This window comes from Ylistrum balloti, unplaced genomic scaffold (assembly GCF_031769215.1).
Source record: "Ylistrum balloti isolate Yb309-2 unplaced genomic scaffold, AGI_CSIRO_Ybal_v1 Utg369560, whole genome shotgun sequence".
Classification (NCBI taxonomy): domain Eukaryota; kingdom Metazoa; phylum Mollusca; class Bivalvia; order Pectinida; family Pectinidae; genus Ylistrum; species Ylistrum balloti.
Genome location: NW_026781861.1, coordinates 540,342 through 563,653, shown reverse-complemented (window position 1 = coordinate 563,653; position 23,312 = coordinate 540,342). Strand labels below are relative to the sequence as shown.

The 23,312-nt window shown below is 33.8% G+C and overlaps 1 protein-coding gene across 1 annotated transcript; it reads left to right on the top strand.

The window, feature by feature from the left end:
- Window positions 1–1,194: 1,194 nt before the first annotated feature.
- On the top strand, window positions 1,195–11,540 carry LOC132543354 (cephalotocin receptor 2-like). Its single transcript, XM_060206881.1, has 3 exons — window positions 1,195–1,238; window positions 8,505–9,472; window positions 11,185–11,540. The coding sequence occupies exons 1-3, from the start codon at window positions 1,195–1,197 to the stop codon at window positions 11,538–11,540; spliced, it is 1,368 nt and encodes a 455-aa protein (XP_060062864.1).
- The last annotated feature ends 11,772 nt before the right edge of the window (window positions 11,541–23,312 follow it).

Genomic DNA, 23,312 nt, shown 5'->3' with positions numbered 1-23,312 from the left:
ATAAATAAAATCCATTTAAAATGCTTTTATAGTATGGTATAGTAACGTATTCTTAAATGACCGTGTTGAGGTGTTTATGGTACTTCCATGTGGAAAAAAAAATCTGCTGTAAGTGGACGGTTTATATCACAATAGGAGTCATGTAGAGTGTACACTTCTGTGATATTGACAGAGTTTGATAGCCACTCCATCGCATGCCGACAACTCTCTAATAAATGATAACACCATCACTCAGCCTAAGTAATTAAGTGGAATAAACCCAATTCCATTATTGAAAAACAAGTGTGTCGAAGCTGGTTACGAAGGAGGTAGATAAAACAGGTTGTTTGTTATACGGAAGCCCTTTACTAACACGCTTATAAGACTTAAAATGTAACGTAAAGTAAGGAGAAAAATATATCATAACGTGAACAGTGGACACAGAAATACAAATTCCCAGAGCGGACATTTAATACTGAAAGGTTATACCACAAATCATTGTCTTAAGACAATTAATACCTGTCAAATAATACAGACTAAAACAAATGCTCAAATACAATATGAACGGTTTGTTGCTAGCGGAAAGAAAAAGGAATTTTTTTTTTCTGTATGACAATTTTTTTACGTCGTTTGCCATTTTACTGTATTGGGTATTGAACTGCTATTGGCACGTTGTATTCACTTTCATATCTGATGTGTTGAGTATACATAAAACCTTTTGATAGCAAATTATATTTTTAGTCATTAAAGGCATAAAATCATGCACGACCTTTTATCAAAAATGGCTTCCCTAAAACGTTTTTCTGCCATTTAAAGCGTTACAATGTTACTATTTGCCATGAATCAAAATATCCTGTTGTTTTGGAAAAGAATAAATACCTTTGAGCGACTTAAAAAAGGTAAAGGTATTGATAATGCTGGTTTCATACTGGTAACTATTGGTACTCTCGCTCCATCGTATTTCCATATCTTTATCAGGGCTCAATCAAGGCCATTTGACAGTAGTATGACATTAATTGTACAATTACGAGTCCACGGTTTGGAGGCTTTGTCAGCAGTGAGCAGCGGTCGATACTACCCATATAACAGCGAATTAGGGAGTAGAGCTCACATCGTCACAAACTCGTACCAATAAACAACGCTTAAAACGCTCCTCAAAGAAGCGTATCTGATATTGTACCTTCTTAAACTAAATCTGCCATCACTATCGGCGTGATGGAGCGAAAAACGATACTGGAAATGGAAGCAATTTTCGTAGGGTAAGTTGGGTGTGTCTATGACTTTCTGTGCATTTGTATGTTGCAATATGGCTGTTGATATCTTGTGAATTAGAGGTCCTTTGTTCTTACGGGTTGTCAAAAGATCAAGGCGATGATTTCAATTTGAAAAAAAAAAAAAAATGTTTTATTTCTAATCAACATTATTGAAATGTATCTCGTCATGCTAGAGGAGACTGTTTTACGTTCCGATAACTTCATTATTTACACAAAGTGCTGATCGAAATCACTGTTTGAATCGAAATGTCATTTTGATTTTCCTTTGAAAGTTATCCGTTTTGCTGAAAGTAATCAATTAATCATGTTGTTATCGAACATCTGTGTACAGCTAGCACAGAATTATACATCACACTAATGAGAATGATATGCTCAATACGTCTTTTGCGATAGCATTTGCAATTTGTCCTTAATTTATCGCTGTCGTAACTTTTGCCTTACGTTTGTCTTTCTGGTACAATTTGTCCTTAATTTATCGCTGTCGTAACTTTTGCCTTACGTTTGACTATCTGGTACAATGTGTCCTGATTTAGACATTGTGGTATCATTTGTATATAATTTGATATTGTAGAATAATTTGTCCTTAATTCCACACGTCATTATATTTTTTTCCGTTATTTGACAGTTTTACCGTAATTTTACCATAATCCATCCCCTATCTGATAGGAATATTGCAGCTGATGTAAACTAATGGTAACTCTAAGGAACTCATTGTTATGTGTGTATACCCACACAATATTATAATTGTGTATTACACATTTGTAACATTAACTATTGTGACGTCATGTTTAGACAATGAAGTGACGTCAAATGTCCACAAAAGTACCATCAACGCAGTACAATGATGATATGTAAGAATGCATAATATGGCTGTTTTAATTCGTTTCTTAAATCTGCAGTGTTAATGCCAAGTTAACGAAGATGTCATTATTTTGTAACACTAGATACATTATTTTGTAACACTAGATACATTATTTTGTAACACTAGATACATTATTTGTAACACTAGATACATTATACATTGTTGTGTAACACTAGACACATTATTTTGTAACACAAGACACATAATTGTGTAACACTAAATACATTATTTTGTAGCACTAAATACACTATTGTGTAACACAAGACACATTATTTTGTAACACAAGACACATAATTGTGTAACAATAAATACATTATTTGTAACACTAAATACATTATACATTGTTGTGTAACACTAGACACATTATTGTGTAACATTAGGTACATAATTGTGTAACACTAGATACAATATTGTGTAACACTAGGTACATAATTGTGTAACACTAGATACATTATTGTGTAACACTACATACATTATTGTGTAACACTAGATACATAATTGTGTAACACTAGATACAATATTGTGTAACACTAGGTACATAATTGTGTAACACTAGATACATAATTGTGTAACACTAGATACATAATTGTGTAACACTAGATACATAATTGTGTAACACTAGATACATAATTGTGTAACACTAGATACATAATTATGTAACACTAGATACAATATTTTGTAACACATGAAGAACATATATCCAATAAGTCCGCTGGTAAGTATTCAATACGTTGTTTAATTAGTGAACAAGAACATATTTCAAACAAACCTGATAGTAAGCACTAGATATATCAATCTTAACTTTAGATACGTTAGTATATTAGTAAATATATCAATTTGGTAGCTCAAAATAACAGCAAACTATATTGATTAAGGTAAATAATGAATTATCAGGAATCTGTAAGATCAAATGTGTGTGACAATGTCTGACATGATGTCCCTGAAAGAATCTCCACTCTTAATTCAAGTCCGAATATCTTATTATAGAACATAACAACAGACAAGTTTTCCTATACATTTAGCTATGAAGCAACAAGACCATTAAATGGTGACCTCTTTATCCAAAGTCATAGTAAGATAAAAAAAGATACTTTTGATTCATGGCATGGTAGATTTTCAAGAATGAAAACAGATAAATAGTTATACAGAAATGTCATTTGTGATTGTGAATTACATTGTAATATGCATTTATGCAACAGAATACGACAGCAGTTCATTTGTGCGCGCTATGGGTTCATATTATAGACGGCATGTTAAGGAAACCTTACGAAAACCACTCTCTGCTCATCAAAACAAGTACATAATGAAATGTATTGAATTTGGGGACAGATGCACCTCCTCGTGTGGTTTTCCTTATCTACTCCGACCACTGTGTTGCATTTTTATGTTTTTGTTATCATTAAAACAGATATTTGGTTGCGTTCCATTGTCAGCACCTTCATTGCAGAAATGACAACTCAAGGCATTCTTATCTATCTGTCTTGGACGCTACAGGAAAGAGTTCCACAACATCAGTGAACATAACATGAAAGTATTTCACGATCGCATTAAACAACAAAATTAAAATGTTACTTAAAAAACACTAGATACGTCACATTCACAATAATGACAAGCGAGTTAAAATATAGATTCTATTGGCCTCCGCATTCACGCGCTGTAAAAAAGCCCATTGCGCTTTCGTCGTAAATGGACTGAAACGATACCATCAGTTTACACGGCAAACCTTGAAAGTATCCGGATAAAAATAAAAGACAAGACAATAAAGGCATTGTCACATACTCTCAAACTTCGATTACTTAAAGGGTTACACGTTAGAAATCAAGCGCGCAATCGTAACACAAAAGCAGTTCGATATTAGTCCTACTGTCCTTCCGTTAATTCACAAACGGTTCATTAGACTATACAACGGTACAATGTCACGTTTCAAGCGTTGTCCGAACCTCAAAAGCACTGATATACAATAAATAAAGAAGTAAAGTACCAGTAACGTTCTGATGATAAAAACAACTAAAATCAATATTGACTATTCATATTTTGTCCTTGTCTGTTGATTTTATTCCCATAACGATTTTTGAAATTAAAGTGAAAAAATATTGCTCGTTTGATGTCATTTTGATCTGTTTGCATAAGGTATGACTGTTCGAATACCGCGATGGTATAAATTTTTCACTTTTGTAGTTTTTGTATAAGCTGCTATTCAGATATTTAGATCTTAATCTTAACTCTGAGTCCGAACTTGTTGGACGTTTAATTTTTTTCTGACATAATGCTTTGTTTTATTGCTTTCTCAGACTTAAACATGCTGACAGATAAATCTACCGTATATATACTTCAATTGTATATGACTTTCTGGTCCTCTTAAACTCGTGTTTTTTGCAAGTTTTGAAAACAAAAATTGATGCCTCAAGTGAGAGAAATTGTATGTGTAGCTTTTCCGAAAATTTTGATATCACTTTAATATATTTGATGACGGGCCATTGTACTTTATATAATCAGAATTTCCGTACGAATTGTGTATGTATTGACCTATTTCTTGTATAAGCCTTACATTTTAGGCTATTTAAGTTCAGTCAAACAATTCTCGTGATGATGATGATGATGATGATGATGATGATGATGATGATGATGATGATGATGATGATGATGAGTATAACGATAATGATGATGATGATGATGATGATGATGATGATGATGATGATGATAACGATAATGATGATGCTGTTTATAACGATGATGATGATGATGATGATGATGATGATGATGATGATGATGATGATGATGATGATGATGATGTTAGATTGATTGAGGATGATTATGATTATGATGATGGATTGATTGAGGATGATGATGATGATGATAATGATGATGATGATGATTATAACGATAATGATGATGCTGGTTATAACGATGATGATGATGATGATGATGATGATGATGATGATGATGATGATGATGATGATGATGATGATGGTTATAACGATAATGATGATGATGATGATGATGATGATGATGATGATGATGATGATGATGATGATGGTGATGATGCAGGTTATAACGAATCCTGGCCTTCTCATTGGCTGAAATATCGAAAAGAGTTAGAGCCCTCTAGCGGCAATTTTCTGCGTAATTAATGCCGAGATCTTTCAAATCGCTATTTTAAAAGCATCCAAAATTAGTTTATTTTTTAAATAACACTACGATTACTATATATTTAAAAAAGAAGCACAGTGTGGTTGAACTATTGATAAATTTTGAACAATATATTTTACGGAATTCTCGACATGGCGTAAGCGTACAGAACACTGTACGTGCGAGTTAATAAGAAGCTAGTCTGGGGGCTTGGTTTGAATTATCAACTAACAACACTTATAAACAAACAAAACTTACAAACAGAACATCACTTGTGGTAAGATCGTCTTAATATATAACATCACTTTACCTCAATAGACGTCACCGAATTGGACTGTTCGTCCCACGCGCACACCCGCCGATATGACACTTTTTCAGGTTTTTCACACCAACCGCCATGACACTTTTTCAAGTTTTTGAAGATAAAAGTTTGCGCTTCGTAGGCAAGGTATAATTGGTGCTCATGATTTATGAATAATATATTTTTGATATTGTACTGATCATGATGTTGACTCAGTTATAAATTATATTTTTTGTCTTTTAGTTTTATTTGAAGGTTGATTGTGCTGAGTTCTCAAGGTTTGTTAATGTGTATCAAAGTTCCTTGAAATGAAAATATTCCTTCAAACAAAGCGCGTATAAAAAAATCCATAACATTCATGTTTATAATTATCAATTAACTAGAACAAAATATTTCCATAACATATTTATTCATTTAACGTGTCATGGTGACATTATCTAATGCATTGGAGATCAGAAATAGTAGTAGTTATAGTGAAAATATTGTAAATTTTGTATATATATGGAAGTTTATTTTAATCTCAAAGAACTATGTCTTTATAGACATAATTACTGGAAGAAAAGTCTAACGTTGATACTTCAAGGAAGATAGGCATGTAAATACATTTAATGTAATTACTTACACTTTAAATCTATCTGAAATGCTGTGTACACCTTATCTACTTTCCTCAACTACAAATATAATTATAATAAGTAAGGACAATTACATTGCAATACATTTAAAATAGAGAAGTAGGTATAAAGTCCTTCCGATTTGTCTAAATCCTCATATTGATAGGATAGTAATTGCAACATCTTGGGTATATCAAAGGTTTTATTTAGTCAACTTCATCATAGAGCTATTTATCATTTAGCTTGTTGGCGATAAATATATGGTGGTGTGTATTTTGTTATTTTTTTTTTTTACCTATTTTGATTTGTTCACATTATTGTCGTCAGATTTAAAATAAGAATTAAAGAAGATATAAAATCGCTTGAAATTAAGAAAAATAGCCTCTGGTTCTCTTATTTTAGTAATTTTTGCATTCCAAAGTGTAGGAGTATGGGGAAAGTAATATAGCTTTGCGGTTATTTGTGAACATTTTTCAATACGTTTAGCCTTTCAGTACTTTCATTTATTTACTCAATAGATCGACACAAAGCAGATACACAGTTATGATCCGTAAATTAGGTTATTTGCGTGTTTGCTGCGATGTCGTTCTGTGAATAGCCAGGGCCATTGCGGGTTGGGTTCTCTAGAAGCAGCTGAAGACTACCTAACTGAACAACATATGGGAGGACCGTCCCATGTTATCCACAGCAGCATTTAGGGAATGTGTCTTGCACAGAACGGCTAGTTTTTATGCTATTCTCTCGTTACCTTTCTAGGTAACGAGAGAATAGCTTAGTAGGCCTGTTCGATATTCATTAAGGTTAAAGTATCCCGTTTCGTATCGAGTGTTTCCCTGAATTGATGATATTTTGTCCATTCCATCAGCATTCTTTGTGTCTGTATGTTTATTTGTTTGGAACACATTAGTCAGTTTTTACAGGAAAAAAAAACATCGCTTGTTCCACCAATACGTCAATCATTTCAATCTAATATAATTATAAATCATTCCAGAGGACAACAGTCTGTTGTTTCTGACATCAATGCCTTTAACTTCCTGTTGGTTGCTATCGTTTATTATCACATATATAAAGATACATATTATCTATATCGACACCTCCTCGATTCGAAGATGCAGATTTATGTGTTTTATGACATATATAGATCTATAGAGTAGTGTTAATATCCATGCGATTCCAGATATAAACGATTTCCTTTTTTTTCCGACGGAAGTTGCAAATGGTAATCTTCTAGCTTTATATGACATTCATTAGTAGTGACAAAAGCGACTGGTTTTTCATTGAATTAATTTACAGAACAGGACACCATCGACATTAAAAGAAATAATAAGTTAAAAAATTTATAAAATCAAAAATTAAGATAGATACTATGCATCAGAAGTGAACAATAAACTTAAGACAAAAATTTGATAAAAATAACAGGCATGACAGTTTTTTTTAATTTCTTCACAAAATGCATTATATCAATATACCATCTAATTTGACAACGGTTTTAGCGTTTCCCGGAAGATCAATGAAAATATTAATCTTCATCTAAAAGTTTTATTCACAGCCATGTACTTACACGTCAATCATTTAGCAGATAGGAGAAGATATGACCATTTAAATCATGGCAACCTACATGATACATTCTGTTGCCATGAGTGATTGCTCAAGATAGGCATAAACGGAATTTAGAAACATAAATCACCATGATTAACTGTATTCAATCCTGTTTACTTCGGTCGCCGGGATTTATGATTCCAAATGAGCTATTTGATGTGACTGGACATGCATGAGCAGAACTAATGTTAGTGAAATTGAAGATTTTACACAAAATATCAATGTAAAGCTAATTGGGTCTGTCTGTAAGGATTTCTCAGTTGTACGGTATCCTGGCACTTTGGATGTAAGTTCCTTCTGAAAGGAAAATCTTTTATATTAGCAAAAAACCTTATTCAATTCATGGCTGAGAAGTGCTCCTGACTTTTCTTACAGATGCCTTATGGGCATTGTTTTCAAAACTTTTTCTAAACTATCTATTTCTCACATTTTGCTCTCCCCGCCAGACCGATATTGGGCCACTTTATCCATAACACATTGTGGTGCTATTTCTGTTCCTGGTTTAATGAAGTCACAGCCAAGCTTTCAATTAAAAACAAACGTCAAACAATTCTCCCCACCCTTAGCGTGTTTCTACTCTAGCTCGTGTTAGAACAACAACGATTAAATCTAGAACACGTATCCGCACTTTTATTTTCTTCTTTTGGAAAATATGAATTTTGATAAATTCGGATATGGTAGAATGTGTCAGGTACTTGCCATTTAATTAATTGTTTTAATCTAAAGTCTTTCTGAATATTTTTTTCCAGGATGGGTCCTTCCAAATCACACCTAGGTGCCAAGGGGATGTTAAATGACACCTATAACGTAACTAAGCCGATTGTTCCGGTGGGAAATACCACGACTCCGGAGCGGAAAGAGGAGTTAGTTCGAGTTGAAGTTGCCGTTCAAGCCGCCATCTTTGCTTTAGCAATACTCGGTAACTGTTGTGTACTTGTAGCTCTGTGTCGACGACGGAAGAAATCAACACGAATGCATATCTTTATCATGCACTTAAGTATAGCCGATCTTCAAGTTGCTTTCTTCAATATCCTGCCACAACTAATATGGGACATCACCCATAGATGGTATGGCGGTGACTTTCTATGTCGCTTCATCAAATATTCCCAGATTTTTGTCATGTATTTGTCGACCTACATCTTGGTTATGACTGCGGTGGATAGATATCGTGCCATTTGTCACCCGCTTAGCAACCACACATGGACACCCAGACTTGTGCACGTCATGATCGGTGGAGCATATGCCATAGCCGCCATTATGAGCTTGCCTCAGTTAATAATGTTTAAGTACCAGGAAACAAAGGTGGGATCTGGTGTTATGGACTGTTGGGTACATTTTGACCCACCGTGGACTCTTCAATTATACATCACGTCCTTTACGGTCTTCGTTTATTTGATTCCATTTGTCATACTGTTAGCCTGTTATGGTTCTATATGTTACACTGTTTGGCGGAAGTACAGACTTTCAAGGGATTCTGGGAAATATGTAACTCGTGATAATGTTCCCGAACAAATGCAGTCTGTAGCATCACAAAACGGAAAAATACAAAATCATGTAACACTTGTACCCAGAAATCATTCCTTCAGAGGATTTTCAAGAGCAAAACTGAAAACCGTAAAACTGACATTCGTCATAATTCTTGCCTACATAGTGTGCTGGTCGCCATTTTTTGTCTCGCAGCTTTGGTGGCTATACGATGAGTCTGCACCTCTAACAAGTAAGTTACATCAGTTTACAGTTGTCGCAACTAAGCGAAATTCCTTCTCGCTGTGTCCTTGAATTTTCTTCTACTATGGCCGTTAAAGTTTACAAATACTTCCATTCAATCGATCTGAGTGGTCTATTCGGTAAAACTGTTTAATACATGGTGACATAAAAGATAACAACATAGAAATGTTCTCCGCTTTATGATAAGCGTAAGGATTTAAATTTCATTTGTGGATTTTCCATTTCTTACTAGCAACAAACCTGCATCCCTAGCCTATGTTTTTTCTTAATTTCGCAGATGTTATTCCAGTATGTGGTCCCATTAACACGATTGTCGTGCAAGAAGTCGTCAACTGACGGCCAACCTAGTAAAACAGATTTTTATCAAAGATAGTGATCGCATTGAGAAATGTTATATTTCTTTGTACAATGTGAAATTGGACGCGTTCAATGTTCGTTAGTTTCCTATTAGTTCCGTTAGTGTATACATTGTTCTCATTTAGGAGAGTGAAGCAGAAGACACTTACTCTTTCGGAACACCAGGTCTTATTCTGCTTGTTCATTTTCAGGAGTGAAAATCTTTCTTTTGTTCATATTTGTGTTGATTTATTGAATTTGATTTTTTGGATTATGATGATGTTGACATGTTGATATTTTACTTTTTGTTCTTGTCTTACCATACAAAAGACTGAAAGACGGATTAACATTACATGTGTGCTTTTATAGAGAACTTTCAATCATACACCACATTTATTTCACGGGTTAATTCCGTTTCCTGGTCTGATAAATTTATACCTGCACAATTGAATACTCATTGATTCCGTGTCGATATTTATCACATGGCCTTGTGTTTAATCGGATCCTTGACTTGTGAGGAATTTCAGTTGCTATTCTGTGTATCAAAGTCATGCATCATTCCAAGTTACCGTTTAGAAAGCGTTTCTGTCCCGAGAACGTTCGACACAGAGATCATATTTCAATTATGATACAATTAGTTCGAAAATCGTGCAAACGTTCCAGTCAATTGAAAGTGTTACATATTAATAGGAGTTTACGTGTCGATCAGATTCTATTGTCTTCTTCAAAATTTGAACATTGCTAGTCAATCGTTCTTTCTATTATTTGAAGATTAAAGATGTCAGACGGTATATTTCTCTCGTTCAATCAATTCTTGGTTTGAATTAAGGATGTGTGTTTTACCAAGTCTGCATTTTCTTTTGGATGTTTTCAATAATTTAGTACCTTTCCATCTTCAGCTTAAATTTATAGATTAATATTTCTTTGGTAATTTAAAAGGTGCATCTTTAATAATGAGTATAATAATACACGGACCTAATACTGCGCAAAATAGCACAATAAAGCAGAAATAAACAGTTTTGTGCAGCAATACAGCTGTTTACTCCTACTAGGGCTCGTCAATTCGTGGAGTCTAGTAGGCGTCGGAAGAAAATCAAAATTGTTCTCAATTTGACCTTCTCAGATTTTCAATACGAACCGAATTAATTAAGTAAGAACTATGCAAAACACGGCAAACCTACATCACTGTACACCAGCATTGTCTGAGACCTGTAATCTTGAAATTGTACAAAAGACACTCAAACTTATATCATATTACAAACAAGAATTAGATAACATTTTGTGAACATTAATAATGTTCTGCGGATATAGAAATATGATTTATAAATATTGCTTTTATAAAAATGATTTGTTTTTTTATTGCAGACAATGCCCTTGTTATAATGTTATTACTGGCTAGTCTTAACAGCTGCTGTAACCCTTGGATATACCTGGCATTTAGTGGGAACGTCTTGCAGACACTGGCGCCTTGTAAATGCACGAAGATGGACTTGTCAGAAACAAACGGCAACAAACTCTGTGTGTGTACATGTTCTGAAAAACAAAAAAAGAAACAAGGTCACAAACAGAAATGGACATTTCGTAGTACATACTCATGTGATTCGACACAATCATTGCGACTAACAACTTATAGAAAGGACGATAAACGATTTAGACAAGGGGAATGCCCATGTAACACAAATATGGACGAATATTTTGAGTTACACGGCACAAATAGGTAGAATTATGATTTTATTAGTAATAAATTCATCATCGTTATCAGGACTTCACAACTTACGATAAAATTACAAACTTTAAAAAAACGGAATCAATTTAAACATTAGAAAGGAAATATCAATGGTGAAAGTGGAATGCGAGGCATGGAATATCAACCTCAAAAAGTAATTGAATGGTGCTTTACAATCGCGGTGCGAAAATATTACAGACGTTTGTGAAACCATTGGCATTCTCCCTAGTTATTACAATATATTGAAATATCCTAATCTCTGTAAATATGAATTAAAAACTCTATCTCAACTTATTCATCATTGTAAGCCATAATATTGTTTTTTTTGTGAAATGTAAATGAATATTGAAAAAAAAATCATCCGCCTTTTTTTCTTTATGAAGGCATGTAATTCAAGGCACAGTTTGTTATAGACCGTAAAAGGTAAGAACGAGTTATCATAAGTGACAAACAAGGACAAGACATTTGGAACAGTCTTTGGTAAAAGGATTTCAGAAACACGAATTTGATATACACAGTGTACCAAACGTTAAATGAGATTCACTCTGTCAGCGTCTTGAAAATACCTTGAACAATAATAATCTGAATAGAAAAATATATATTTGTCTTTCGGTTCTCATATCGTGTTGTCTGTTTCTAACCTTTCCGTATTGTATTTGGGTCTCTGTTTCAGATGTTATCACCATCGTCGTCAGTGTCAGGATTAACTAAACAGTTTGATTACACAATTAAATTATTGCTAAGAGAAAGACATTTAACAAAAACGCATGTTTGGCTTTCAATTGAAACAGCAACAATAAATTTGTTAAATACCATTTAAAAAATATGGAATATTATACAACAGACACAGAGGTGATAATACTTTTTAATACGAATGAAGAATTTAATTCAGTATAGACAAACAGTGAATTTAATTGCATCATAAAGTTGTTTCGTTCTTATAGAATTCTTGGGTGATGAGACGATTAGATATATTTCTAGTGTTGTGAAAAAAAAATTAAAAACCATCATCAAGATGATATATAATAGATTTTGTTAAGAGAGTGTTTACTTCAGTAGTGAAGGCAGACACCTCAAACAGTGTAACATATCCTGATATATGTCATAGGTATTTTATGGAACAATCTATTAATTATATAAAAAGACAAGCGAAATGTATGGTGTAGGGTACAAATTATATTACGCTTGATAACAGATCATCATAGATTCAAGATAATTCATTAATACAGAAACGTAAACGAGTAAAGCTCCTAATGCTGTGTTCAAAGAAACGCATATTGAAGAAGACAACGATATTTTATGGTCGCCGTCATGGTCTTATTAAGAAATATTGTATTTCGCTTTTCCATATAATGACATTGTTCTCACCTGAGAACATGACATTGATCATTGAAATTTGCTCTGTTGTACGTAAAGGTGTTGTAAATGACGCTGATGACATGAAATGGGTATCTTTGTAACTCCTTCGCATGATAATTGTTATTATTTTTCTGTTTCGAGTTTTTGACATATCGATGTCATCGTTTTTGTTGCATTGAATACCACTAAAATTTACCCAAAACTCAAAATCAGAAACAAAACGAACTCTTCTCCAACAACCGCTTACCTCATAACCTGCTTAGTTTCAATAGATTCATGTAGACTACAACCTAGGGGACAGTTTTCACAAAGCTGTATGATAAATATTATTTTTTTGGTTTCCCTTTTCTAAATTTTCCATTTCTAGATAAGAACCACCATACTTCCCCAGCATACGATTTCAACATGTCGTAGTTGAGACGATAGCCAATCAAAATTGTCCTGATATAGGGTTACAGGGTGCAAAGAAACAAACAACAGAAAGGGATACATACTGATGAAGATTTGCATTGTCGCTGCAGTGATCCCGGAATAAAATGTTCTCCTTGAAATTTTGAGTTTTTATATGAGTGGTGATGCCACCCTCTACACCCAGCAACCCCACTCCCTTTACAATATGAATAAATATAATCATTCCGTTTTTTTCTAAAACCTAAGAAAAATGCTTTGATGAAATAGATTTGATGGATATTTCGTTTTACTTTTTATCAAATATTCATTCTTTGTTTTTTTTTCTCTGTTTTCAGAGTTTTAGATACAAATAGTAAATGTGATTACGTAACCACTTACCGTCCAATAGGAAACGCTGTCATTGCAATAAGAATCCCTTGATTAGATACTCATTTATCCTGATGTGTTTAGAAATTGAGAGATGAGCTCATGAATAAAAAAGACATTACCATGGACACATTTCCGATCTGGTTTATTGGCCAATCAATCAGCAGATAAGACCATGCTGCATCCCAGACAGACATAGGACGGTACATATAGGTACGCCTTATCTTGTCAGACAGAGACGATGAATGAGGGATAACCCACACAGACAATGCTTTTACATACACAGATAAGGTCTACTTCATTTTTTTTAGATTTGAAAAAAGACCTTATTGTAGGCTTAAATAGAATATTCTTCCTTGCGAAAGTGTACATCAAGAAAATGCGGATATTGCTTTTACAGGGAAATTAGTTATTCCTTCCTAATCTCACCTACTAACTGTTACTGTTAACAGTATGCTGTCAAATTATCAATTTCGCGACTTTGAACCAAGAATTTGGCTTTCTAATAATGGTGGCCGTCAACACCACCACATCCTGCATATAAGTCCCGGCATTTTAAGCTTGGGACAAAGATTTTGGAAAACGTTTTTATTGTCGCTGATATCAAGTGATGTTGTAGTAAGGTGTGTTGTGACTGCAAAAAGCTGAAAAAGGATGGGGAGAATCAGAAATTGTATAGGAAAATGGGCAAATTTTTTCAAATTTTTAACAAAAAGCTAACCAACGACAAATTTTGTAACCTTTCAGCAAACCAAAGACATTTTTTAGCTGAATAGTTTGTGAAGAATCAGAAATTGTATATGGAAAAAATGGAAAATTTGAAAAATATCGTTGGTTATTTTATTTTTCAATTTTTTGATAAAAAACTAATCAACGACAAATTTATCAAATCCTTGTCAAAGAAAAGCTAACCAACGACAAATTTTCTAATATTTGACGAAAACCTAACCAACGATAATTTTTTCCAAATTTTCTAACCAATAAACTAACCAACGACCAATTTTTTTTTTATTTTTTTCTTCTTTAACCTTAGAAGGGTGGGAAGAATCAGAAATTTTACATGAAAAAAATGACAAGTTGAAAATTGTCGTTGGTAAGTTTATGTTTCAAATCTTCAACAAAAACAAACTACATTTTTTCAAATTTTTGACAAAAGACTAACCAACGATAAATTTTCAAATCGTGTTAACTTAAAACTTACCAACGTCGAAACATTTATTTTTATTTTTTACTGTTTTGATCATAACTCACCGAATTCATGAATTGCCATCACAGATATTCCTCTGCATCTTTACTTTTCAATTTAAAAAAATAACCAACAACAAAATTTATTTTTTATTTATTCATTCATTTATTTTTATCTTTTTTAATTTTTTTTTATCATAACTCGCTGAATTCACACCAAATTTATGAATTGCCACCACAGATATCCGTCTGCATCTTTACTTTTCAATTTACCGAAAATAAATACAAATAATAAATCGGCCGGCCTGCAGCTGAGAAAATCACCCTTCAGACATACAAAAATGAAAACGTATTTAATGATCATGAGAGACAAATCAGTATTAATTCAAAAACACAGCTCTTTTTTTAAATATCTTGATTATTTAAATCACAGCTGTTTGAAAATAGCTTTTATAAACATAACGTCTTCATTTGATCACACTGCAGTTCATAAAGAAATTCATGTCGCGTCATGCTCTTCATGTCATCATTACAATTTGCTTCCAGCAAACACAAATTTGTCTGTTCAACTAGCTTACTAGCACGTGCAACGTTTTGGAGAGCACAAGCTTTTTAATGAAATTTCATTTTCAAAATTACATGTATTAACTCTACTTTGTGTGACACAATCAAAACTCACAACAATAACGTACAATTAAACGTTTCTTATTATGGTTGCATAATGTAATTACCCAAATCACCTTTTTTCTTATCTCATTTCTCACAATATTTTTAACACAAAAAAATAACAAAAAAAATATAGTAAACAAGACACACTCAGATTTGCCCATCCAAAGACTTGGATACAACACTTCATCATTATTTCATAAATTCATTTTCATCAACAACAACATTAATAAGGCACCAATACATCATCACTGTGAAATGGAAACAAACGCATATTTAAAACTTTTAAGCAACAAATATTTCTTAATGGGAATTATATAAATACCAGTCTCTACAATGTTTTTTTTTTAAACTCATTCATTTTTCTAAAAAATATCTTACTCTCAAATATATTCAACTCCATGAACTTATTTTGAATTATCTGAATAATGTCCAGGTTATCTTATAGTATAATAATTTTTTAGCAAAACGCACCTGAATTATATGTACATTATACATGCAAAAGTATACATTTTCTTTCTAATCATGGCTATAAGTAATCAGCTTTCACTAAATGAACAGTAAAACAAAAACAAATTGAAATAACATGGCATGAAGACGCTTTAGCAAAAACACCATTCCATCTCAGTGTTACTCCAAAAATCTCGAAAACTGGAAAAAAGGGAACAGAATTCTATCAAATATCATATTGATTTGAATGTATTGAATCTGCCAAATTACTTCTTATCAGAATAAAGAATTTTACACTGATAGATTATATAAAGTATTTATCCATGGTAAATGTACAAGTTGCATGTCACTCCTCTGATACAGAAGCACTGGGTCCAGGTTCATCTGGCTGTGGACAAAGAACATCTTTCCATGGATCTTTTACAAACTGCCTGTCGTTCTTGTATAAATACCATACCCTATCAGAAGAGTGGCCACCCACATCTAGTCGTCTTGGTATTTAAAAAGTGATGGATTTTCCTCGCTTCACCAGTGGAATTTATATTTCTTCACTGTCTTTTTTACTTTGACAATACCTATGAAATAGAAGTATCAAAATATTCTGAGCGTCTATATCATGACTTTGGAAGTGGGCAGATACTCACCAGAAGGTTTTAGAAGATGTTCTTGCCACCCCCAGTGTGATGGCTTTCCCTGATTTTGAGAAGCAGTTTTATTTTGCATACAGACGCGTCTAAAGAAGGCTTAGGAACGTTTTTATATCAGAAGAGAGATGACGAACGTCATGCAGTCATTGCATACGGTTCTAGGACACTAACTCGTGCACAGAAGAACTATCACCTTCATAGTGGGAAACTGGAGTTTTTAGCGCTTAAATGTTTCCGAGACTTTCTGTACCATTCCCCAGGATTTGATTATATACAGATGATAACCCGCTTACGTATATATTGACGTCCGCGAAATTTGATGCTACCAGACAACAGTGGGTTGCAGTGCTAACAGACTTCACTTTCAAGATTCACTATCCACCAGGGCGTTTGAACGCTGATGCCAGACACCCTGTCTAGGATGCCAGTTGATGTGGAAGAATTGCAGTGACAAGGTACCGAAGAGTGTGGGAACGAAAAATTGTTGGCTGTTGTGGATGTGTTGGCTACAGTGGAGGGCTTGACTCATTGTAATCCAGCCATAGTCAATGAAGAAGGGCAAGTGTCGATGCTGGGTAGACTCCGCTAAAGACTATTCCACTCAAAGATCTTCCTGTTGCACAGGGCAAAGATAGATCTTCAAGAGAGAGTAAAGTGCTTGGTGAGAGGAGGTCAGGAACCCGACTTTTAACAGGTGAATTAAGAGCATTGATATGTTCGTTCATGGTTGAGAGACCGAAATGTTGAAGTTGGAGCAGGGCAATTTGTTATTAGTTCGATGGATTCAAGGATCTCAGATCTGTCTCCCTTCGGAACTCCGACCAATGGTGTATCGGGGACTGCATTCCAATATCGGACATCTTAGAGCCGATCGAGTAGCTGCTTTGGCAAAAGATAGATTCCATTGGCCTGGTATGGCTAGAGATATAGCACACTTTATTAAGAATGTGTGCAAGTGTATCAAGGACAAGTTCCATGGACTTTGTTCATCTTGTGCGTTCGAAAGGCGGCTACAAACATATCTCTTTCCAGTAGACCACTTTACGTGGTTTGCGCAAGCTTACCCTACGAGACACAAAACCTCCAGGACAGCAGCAGACCGGCTTTTCAACGACTTTATTTCTCGGTTGGCATCCCCGAACATATTCACCATGATCAGGGGCGATAATTTGAAAATGAACTATTTGACCAGTTGCAGAAGAGGTGTGGAATTAACCATTCTCGTACGACACCCTACCACCCCGCTGGAAATGGGCAATATCAGCGCCTGATCTTGGAAATGCTCCACACATCGGACAGAAATGAGAAGACTGACTGGAAGAGCCATTTGAACAAATTGGTTCATGCATATAATTGTTGAGACCACAGGATGAGCTTCGTTTTATTTACTTTTTGGGAGATCCCCGAGACTCATTGATGTTGTTTTTAGAATCAGCCACGACTCTGACAGAAAAGACGTATAGATGTGGTCTTCGGAAGTGAAGGAAACTTAGTTATGAGGTATCAGTGTCGTCTAGTTCCAGTGATGAATTCCAAACCCAACCAAGACGGAATATCAAACCTCCAGAGGTTTTGACTGACAATATCCTAGGAGATCCAACTTAAACTTCAAGAGTAACCAGCATTACAGGATTGTTGCAGTAATGGCACCCACAGCCTTTGATGGGCCACAATTATCGGCCGTATTTAGGAAACTTTGGGATGCATGTAGATTCACTATATTCATTTGGATAAATCAAATTAAGGACAGTGAACGCGACAACTGTTGTTTTCTTGATATGAAGGAGTACACCACAAATATACTTTATGAAAATGTATTGTTGTATTATAAGTTACTTATTGATGTATAATAATGTTGCAATATCTGGCATACCATTCTATAGTCAAAAGAAATGGATATGTTGCAGATGTGTTAGCTACTCGTGTCAGTGGTTAATAAACCCGAAGCAAGTTTGATTGATCACCTTTCTTGTTGTACTGCTGTTGACGGTTATAGAGGTAGACTGTAACGAATTTTATGGAGTGTGTTACTTTGGTATTGTAGGAATATATAGGGTACCCTTTGTACTGACAAATAACTTCGAAACCACAGATGTTAATGCATGCCCTAGAGACCCGGACCTTTTATTTTCCTGGATGCGTTTGACAAGAATTCACTGTAAATAAACAAATAAATTATTTCGGTATTCTGTTCAAAACTCACAGAAAACTTTCCATTTACAGACTAAAAGTTACAATATACTATTCCCGAGACAAACTACAGTTTGAAAGAATAGAACTAGTGATAAAGATAAATTCACTTTTACAAAGTTCTCGAGTTACAATTAATATTCTTATTAAATCTCAAGAAATCTAAACTGTCGTGAAATTAACTAAATTATTCTTATAAATCAATTTTCTCAATGAAAAATGTTTAACTCACTCAAAAATACATAAAAATAGCAATAACCATTATAACAAGGGAGTTAACTCTCACAAACATACAGACACGCAGAAAAACGTATATGCCATACGGGTGATCTCCCCTGAATAGAAAATATTTGAGCGTGACTCTGTTTTCTACATTGAACCACTAATTGCATGACGCTTGTAATCATACTATCATTGCTTCAGAGTACCCAATTATATATTTAACATAAGGAATTGCCTACATTAACAAGTCGCATTATACTTGGATGAACATTACAAAGCTACATAGTAAAACGTATTTGAAAACAAGAAAATATCAACGTTTGTATGTGTATTCAACATGACGAATCTACTGTTTACCGTCTTATAACAGCTCATACAAAATTCAACATTTCTACCGACTACCTAAATACTGAACGACTGTCAAAATAAATCAGTCACACATGTTAACACCGAAAATGGGGGCCGTCATGCTTAATTGGAGTTCATCGAAGCAAAACCAAACAAATGCGGCTGTTAACATTATCGAATACCGATGTCATGTAATTTTACATAATCAACAGTTACTATTCCAGGATCTTACCAAAGCTGATTCATATGCTGATCAGTACATTCAATGTGATTTAAACCACAAAACATTAGCAAGCATCTTTCTAGTTTTCACCGTCCAAAAACATAGCCTCGTTTTCGCTTGAAATCACACAAGTACCAACACACTTTCGCGGTAAAATTAAAGATATCAAATTGGCGTCTACACCCTTTCTTAAATTGTATATTTATTATGTATTTGGTACGGGTACTACGTCAACAGAGATTACTCCCACTGTAGTGATGAAGATTATAGGATGCGTGCGCATACCCGGGTAGAATGTTCCAGAAATAAAAATATATGTGAAGTTCACAGCATTCATCTGTTCATTTCAGCCGCCAATTTACAAAGTAACATGTTTCTAAATAATATCCATTATGTCGTTCCAAAGATAAAATTGTAAGTACATGTTGGTGTTATATCATAAATGGTCAAAGATCTCGATAAACCATGGTACCACCATGAATGTAAGTGTCTTCATTAATTGTATAGGAATGCTTTGTTTTCTTCCAATAGATGTTGATCTCAAGACAATAGGGAAATTTTAGTAAGCAAAAAAGAAAATATATATTCATATGTATGAAGCAAGAGTGAAACGGAATTATCTCCAGATAGAAGGTGACATGTTAAGCAATTTAAAGAGGAATGACTCAAAATCATTTTATAAGAATTTTTCGAGGAATTTATCTTTAGAACAGTTTTACAAATATTTAGAGCACTTTCTGATATGGATGTTGAATACTCTGGAAACACTGACCAACAGTTGATAGATAATGAATGTGTTTATTCCGAGTTAGACAGTTATTTTAGTCTTGATGAGCTGAAAATTTCAATTACGGGATCATCATGGGGTAAGTCACCAGAGCTTGACGAGATGCTTAATGAGGTTTTTTTTACTATAGGGATGCGTTTGCACCGATTCTATTTAACTTGTTTAATGTCATATTACATGTAGGTTATTTTCCTAAAGAGTGGTCGCAATATGTTATCATACCACTACATAAAACGGGGAGATAAAATGATGTTAATAATAATAGGGGTATTACCTTAACTAGTCACATTGTCAATTTATTTACGTCTCCTTTGAATAAACGTCTGCTTAAATGGCATGAGAGCGAAAATACTATATCGGATTCTCAGTTTGGCTTCAAACCTGGTAGTGGTACTAGAGATGCAATGTTCGTACTTAATTCTTTAATTACAAAATCCTTACAAACTAACAAAAGGCTCTACTGTATATTTTTGATTACAATTGTCAAAGCTATCATATACAACTCCTTCATTTGTTTTTAATAATGTATGCAGAAGATACTGTGCTATTTTCTGAAGACATTATTGAGCTCCAAAATATTCTGGATTTTTTAAAGGTTTACTTGAATCATAGGAATTTGACCGTGAACGTCGACAAGACCAGGATGGTAGGTTTAAAAAAGTAAACGATTAATACCAAATGAACGGTGGAAGTTTGATGGAAAATATATAGAAATTGTAGATCAGGACTGGTACGCAAATATAACGGCAAATGTTCAATAACACATAATAACATATCTGCACAAAATAGAAAGGTGCATTATCTCCACAATCGTAGTATGAACACGTTTGTTTTGAATGTAAAAACTAAGTTATCATTATTTGAAATTTACGTATCATGTATTTTGAATTATGGTTGCGAGATCTGTGGTTTTGATATAGCACCACAGATTGAAAAGGTACATTTGTCGTTTTTTAAATCTCTTTTTGGTGTAAAGAAAAATGTTAGTAATTCTATGATGTATTTTGAGCTAAATCGCTTTCCTTATTATGTTCAGCGGAAGGTTACTATTGTAAAGCATTGTATACAACGTTTGAAGACAGATAATTGTATATTAAGAACTTGTTATCATGGATTAGTTGATCTTGATACCAAGAAGCCTAATTGTAAAGCAAATTGGATTTTTCATTTGAAACAAGATTGATTTAGATTTGGTGTTGGCACAAGATGTTTCAAAGGAAAAGTATTTCTGATTGATATATAACAACGTATACAGGATATATTTATTCAAGACTGAAGAAGTAGATTTGAAAACTCCTCAAAGTGTACATTGTATAAATATATAGCTGATCGGTATGTTACACAATCGTACCTCAACAAACCACTTACTACGAAAATAAAATTGATACTAAGTTTAGGATGAGCTCACATAAGTTGAAAGTTGAAACGGGTAGATACCATGGTGTTAATATTTCTCAAAGAATACGCATTCTGTGCGACAGTGATGAAATAGAAGAAGAAATTCGTTTTATTTTACCATGTCCATCTTATTCAGAACTCTCAGAAATATTGGCAAGTTTCTGATTCACGCTACGCCAAAAAGAAAAGAATTATTAAATACTTATTATTTACTTATGCTATTCGAGATATTTTTGAGCAGTTGAGTGTTTTTTAATTAATCTATACATTTTCATTTGTCAAAAGTAACACTTCCGAGTACTAGTGCTTCAGAATACCGCTGTTTAAAATGTGCTTGATATCTATGCATACTTATGAATTTTGTGTCTTAATCTTATTGGTTATGGTTAATGTCCTCCGCCATCCTGTGTAAATGTTATTATTTGTTTGTATATTCTCAATCTTATTTGCTGTTGCATACGAAATGAAATAAAATCGAAAATTGAAATGTACACTATAATCCAGGTATTGTAAAGATTATGATTATACTGACCTGTATTTTCATATCTTTATGATGTTGCGTTATTTCAAATTAATCTATTTGGATCTGCTGGAACGAAATTTATTTTGATATTTTCATTAGAATTGCAGTCTATTCATTTACACTCAAAAGTTTTATGTTTCATTTGTAACTTTGCAGACTTTACCTTTATGACCATTAATATCAAAATGTAGACGAACTTTGCGCCACACACAGGTAATTTAGCCAGTTTATTTATGCGTAATATATTGATCTTAATAGCAGATACTTTCATACTGGATCTATTATCTATTCTATATACTGTATGTACGTACTTACCTGGGCATAGTTCATATTGACGTCATTAGATTGTATCAAGTTACTCGTTCTTAGTCAACTGTAGTATGATTTATTTAAATGATAGTAATGTTCCATACTAATATGTTTTTAGTCTATATTAGTCTGGTGTTTATGTACAGTGTAGCTTTATTGTTTTGTATATTCACAGAGTTCATTCTTTTTTTCGGTTCAACAGTAAACTATGGTCAGAACTCTCAACAGATTTCGTGTCTTTATTTGAACCTGGTTTAACCAACCTGTTGCATAATCATATGTGAGATGTGAACCATTAATGCTATTGTATCAGTGAAATGATTAGCATGTTAGCAATTGTATGATGCTGGTCAAAATGTTAATCATTGTCAATGGTTTATTTTAACTTGTTACATGTTCGTTATTGTCTGTTTCTATTGAATGTTCTGGTTTTAATATATTACAGACGAATGCCCTTCGTCTACATCTGATTAAAGAAGAATTGGACTACACTACTATTTCTGCTGCTTACATATGGATGTAGATAACCTGACACACATAAAAAAACGATTATAGCTGAGAAATCTTGTATAGTGGGAAGTAGTGTAGATTTAAGAAGAGAAAACTAACCAACGAGTCACTTCCACGGCTTCCCCGGTGCTGCCCTAGACTGCTGGCTTCTTGTCGCTGAAGTGGATTAAAAC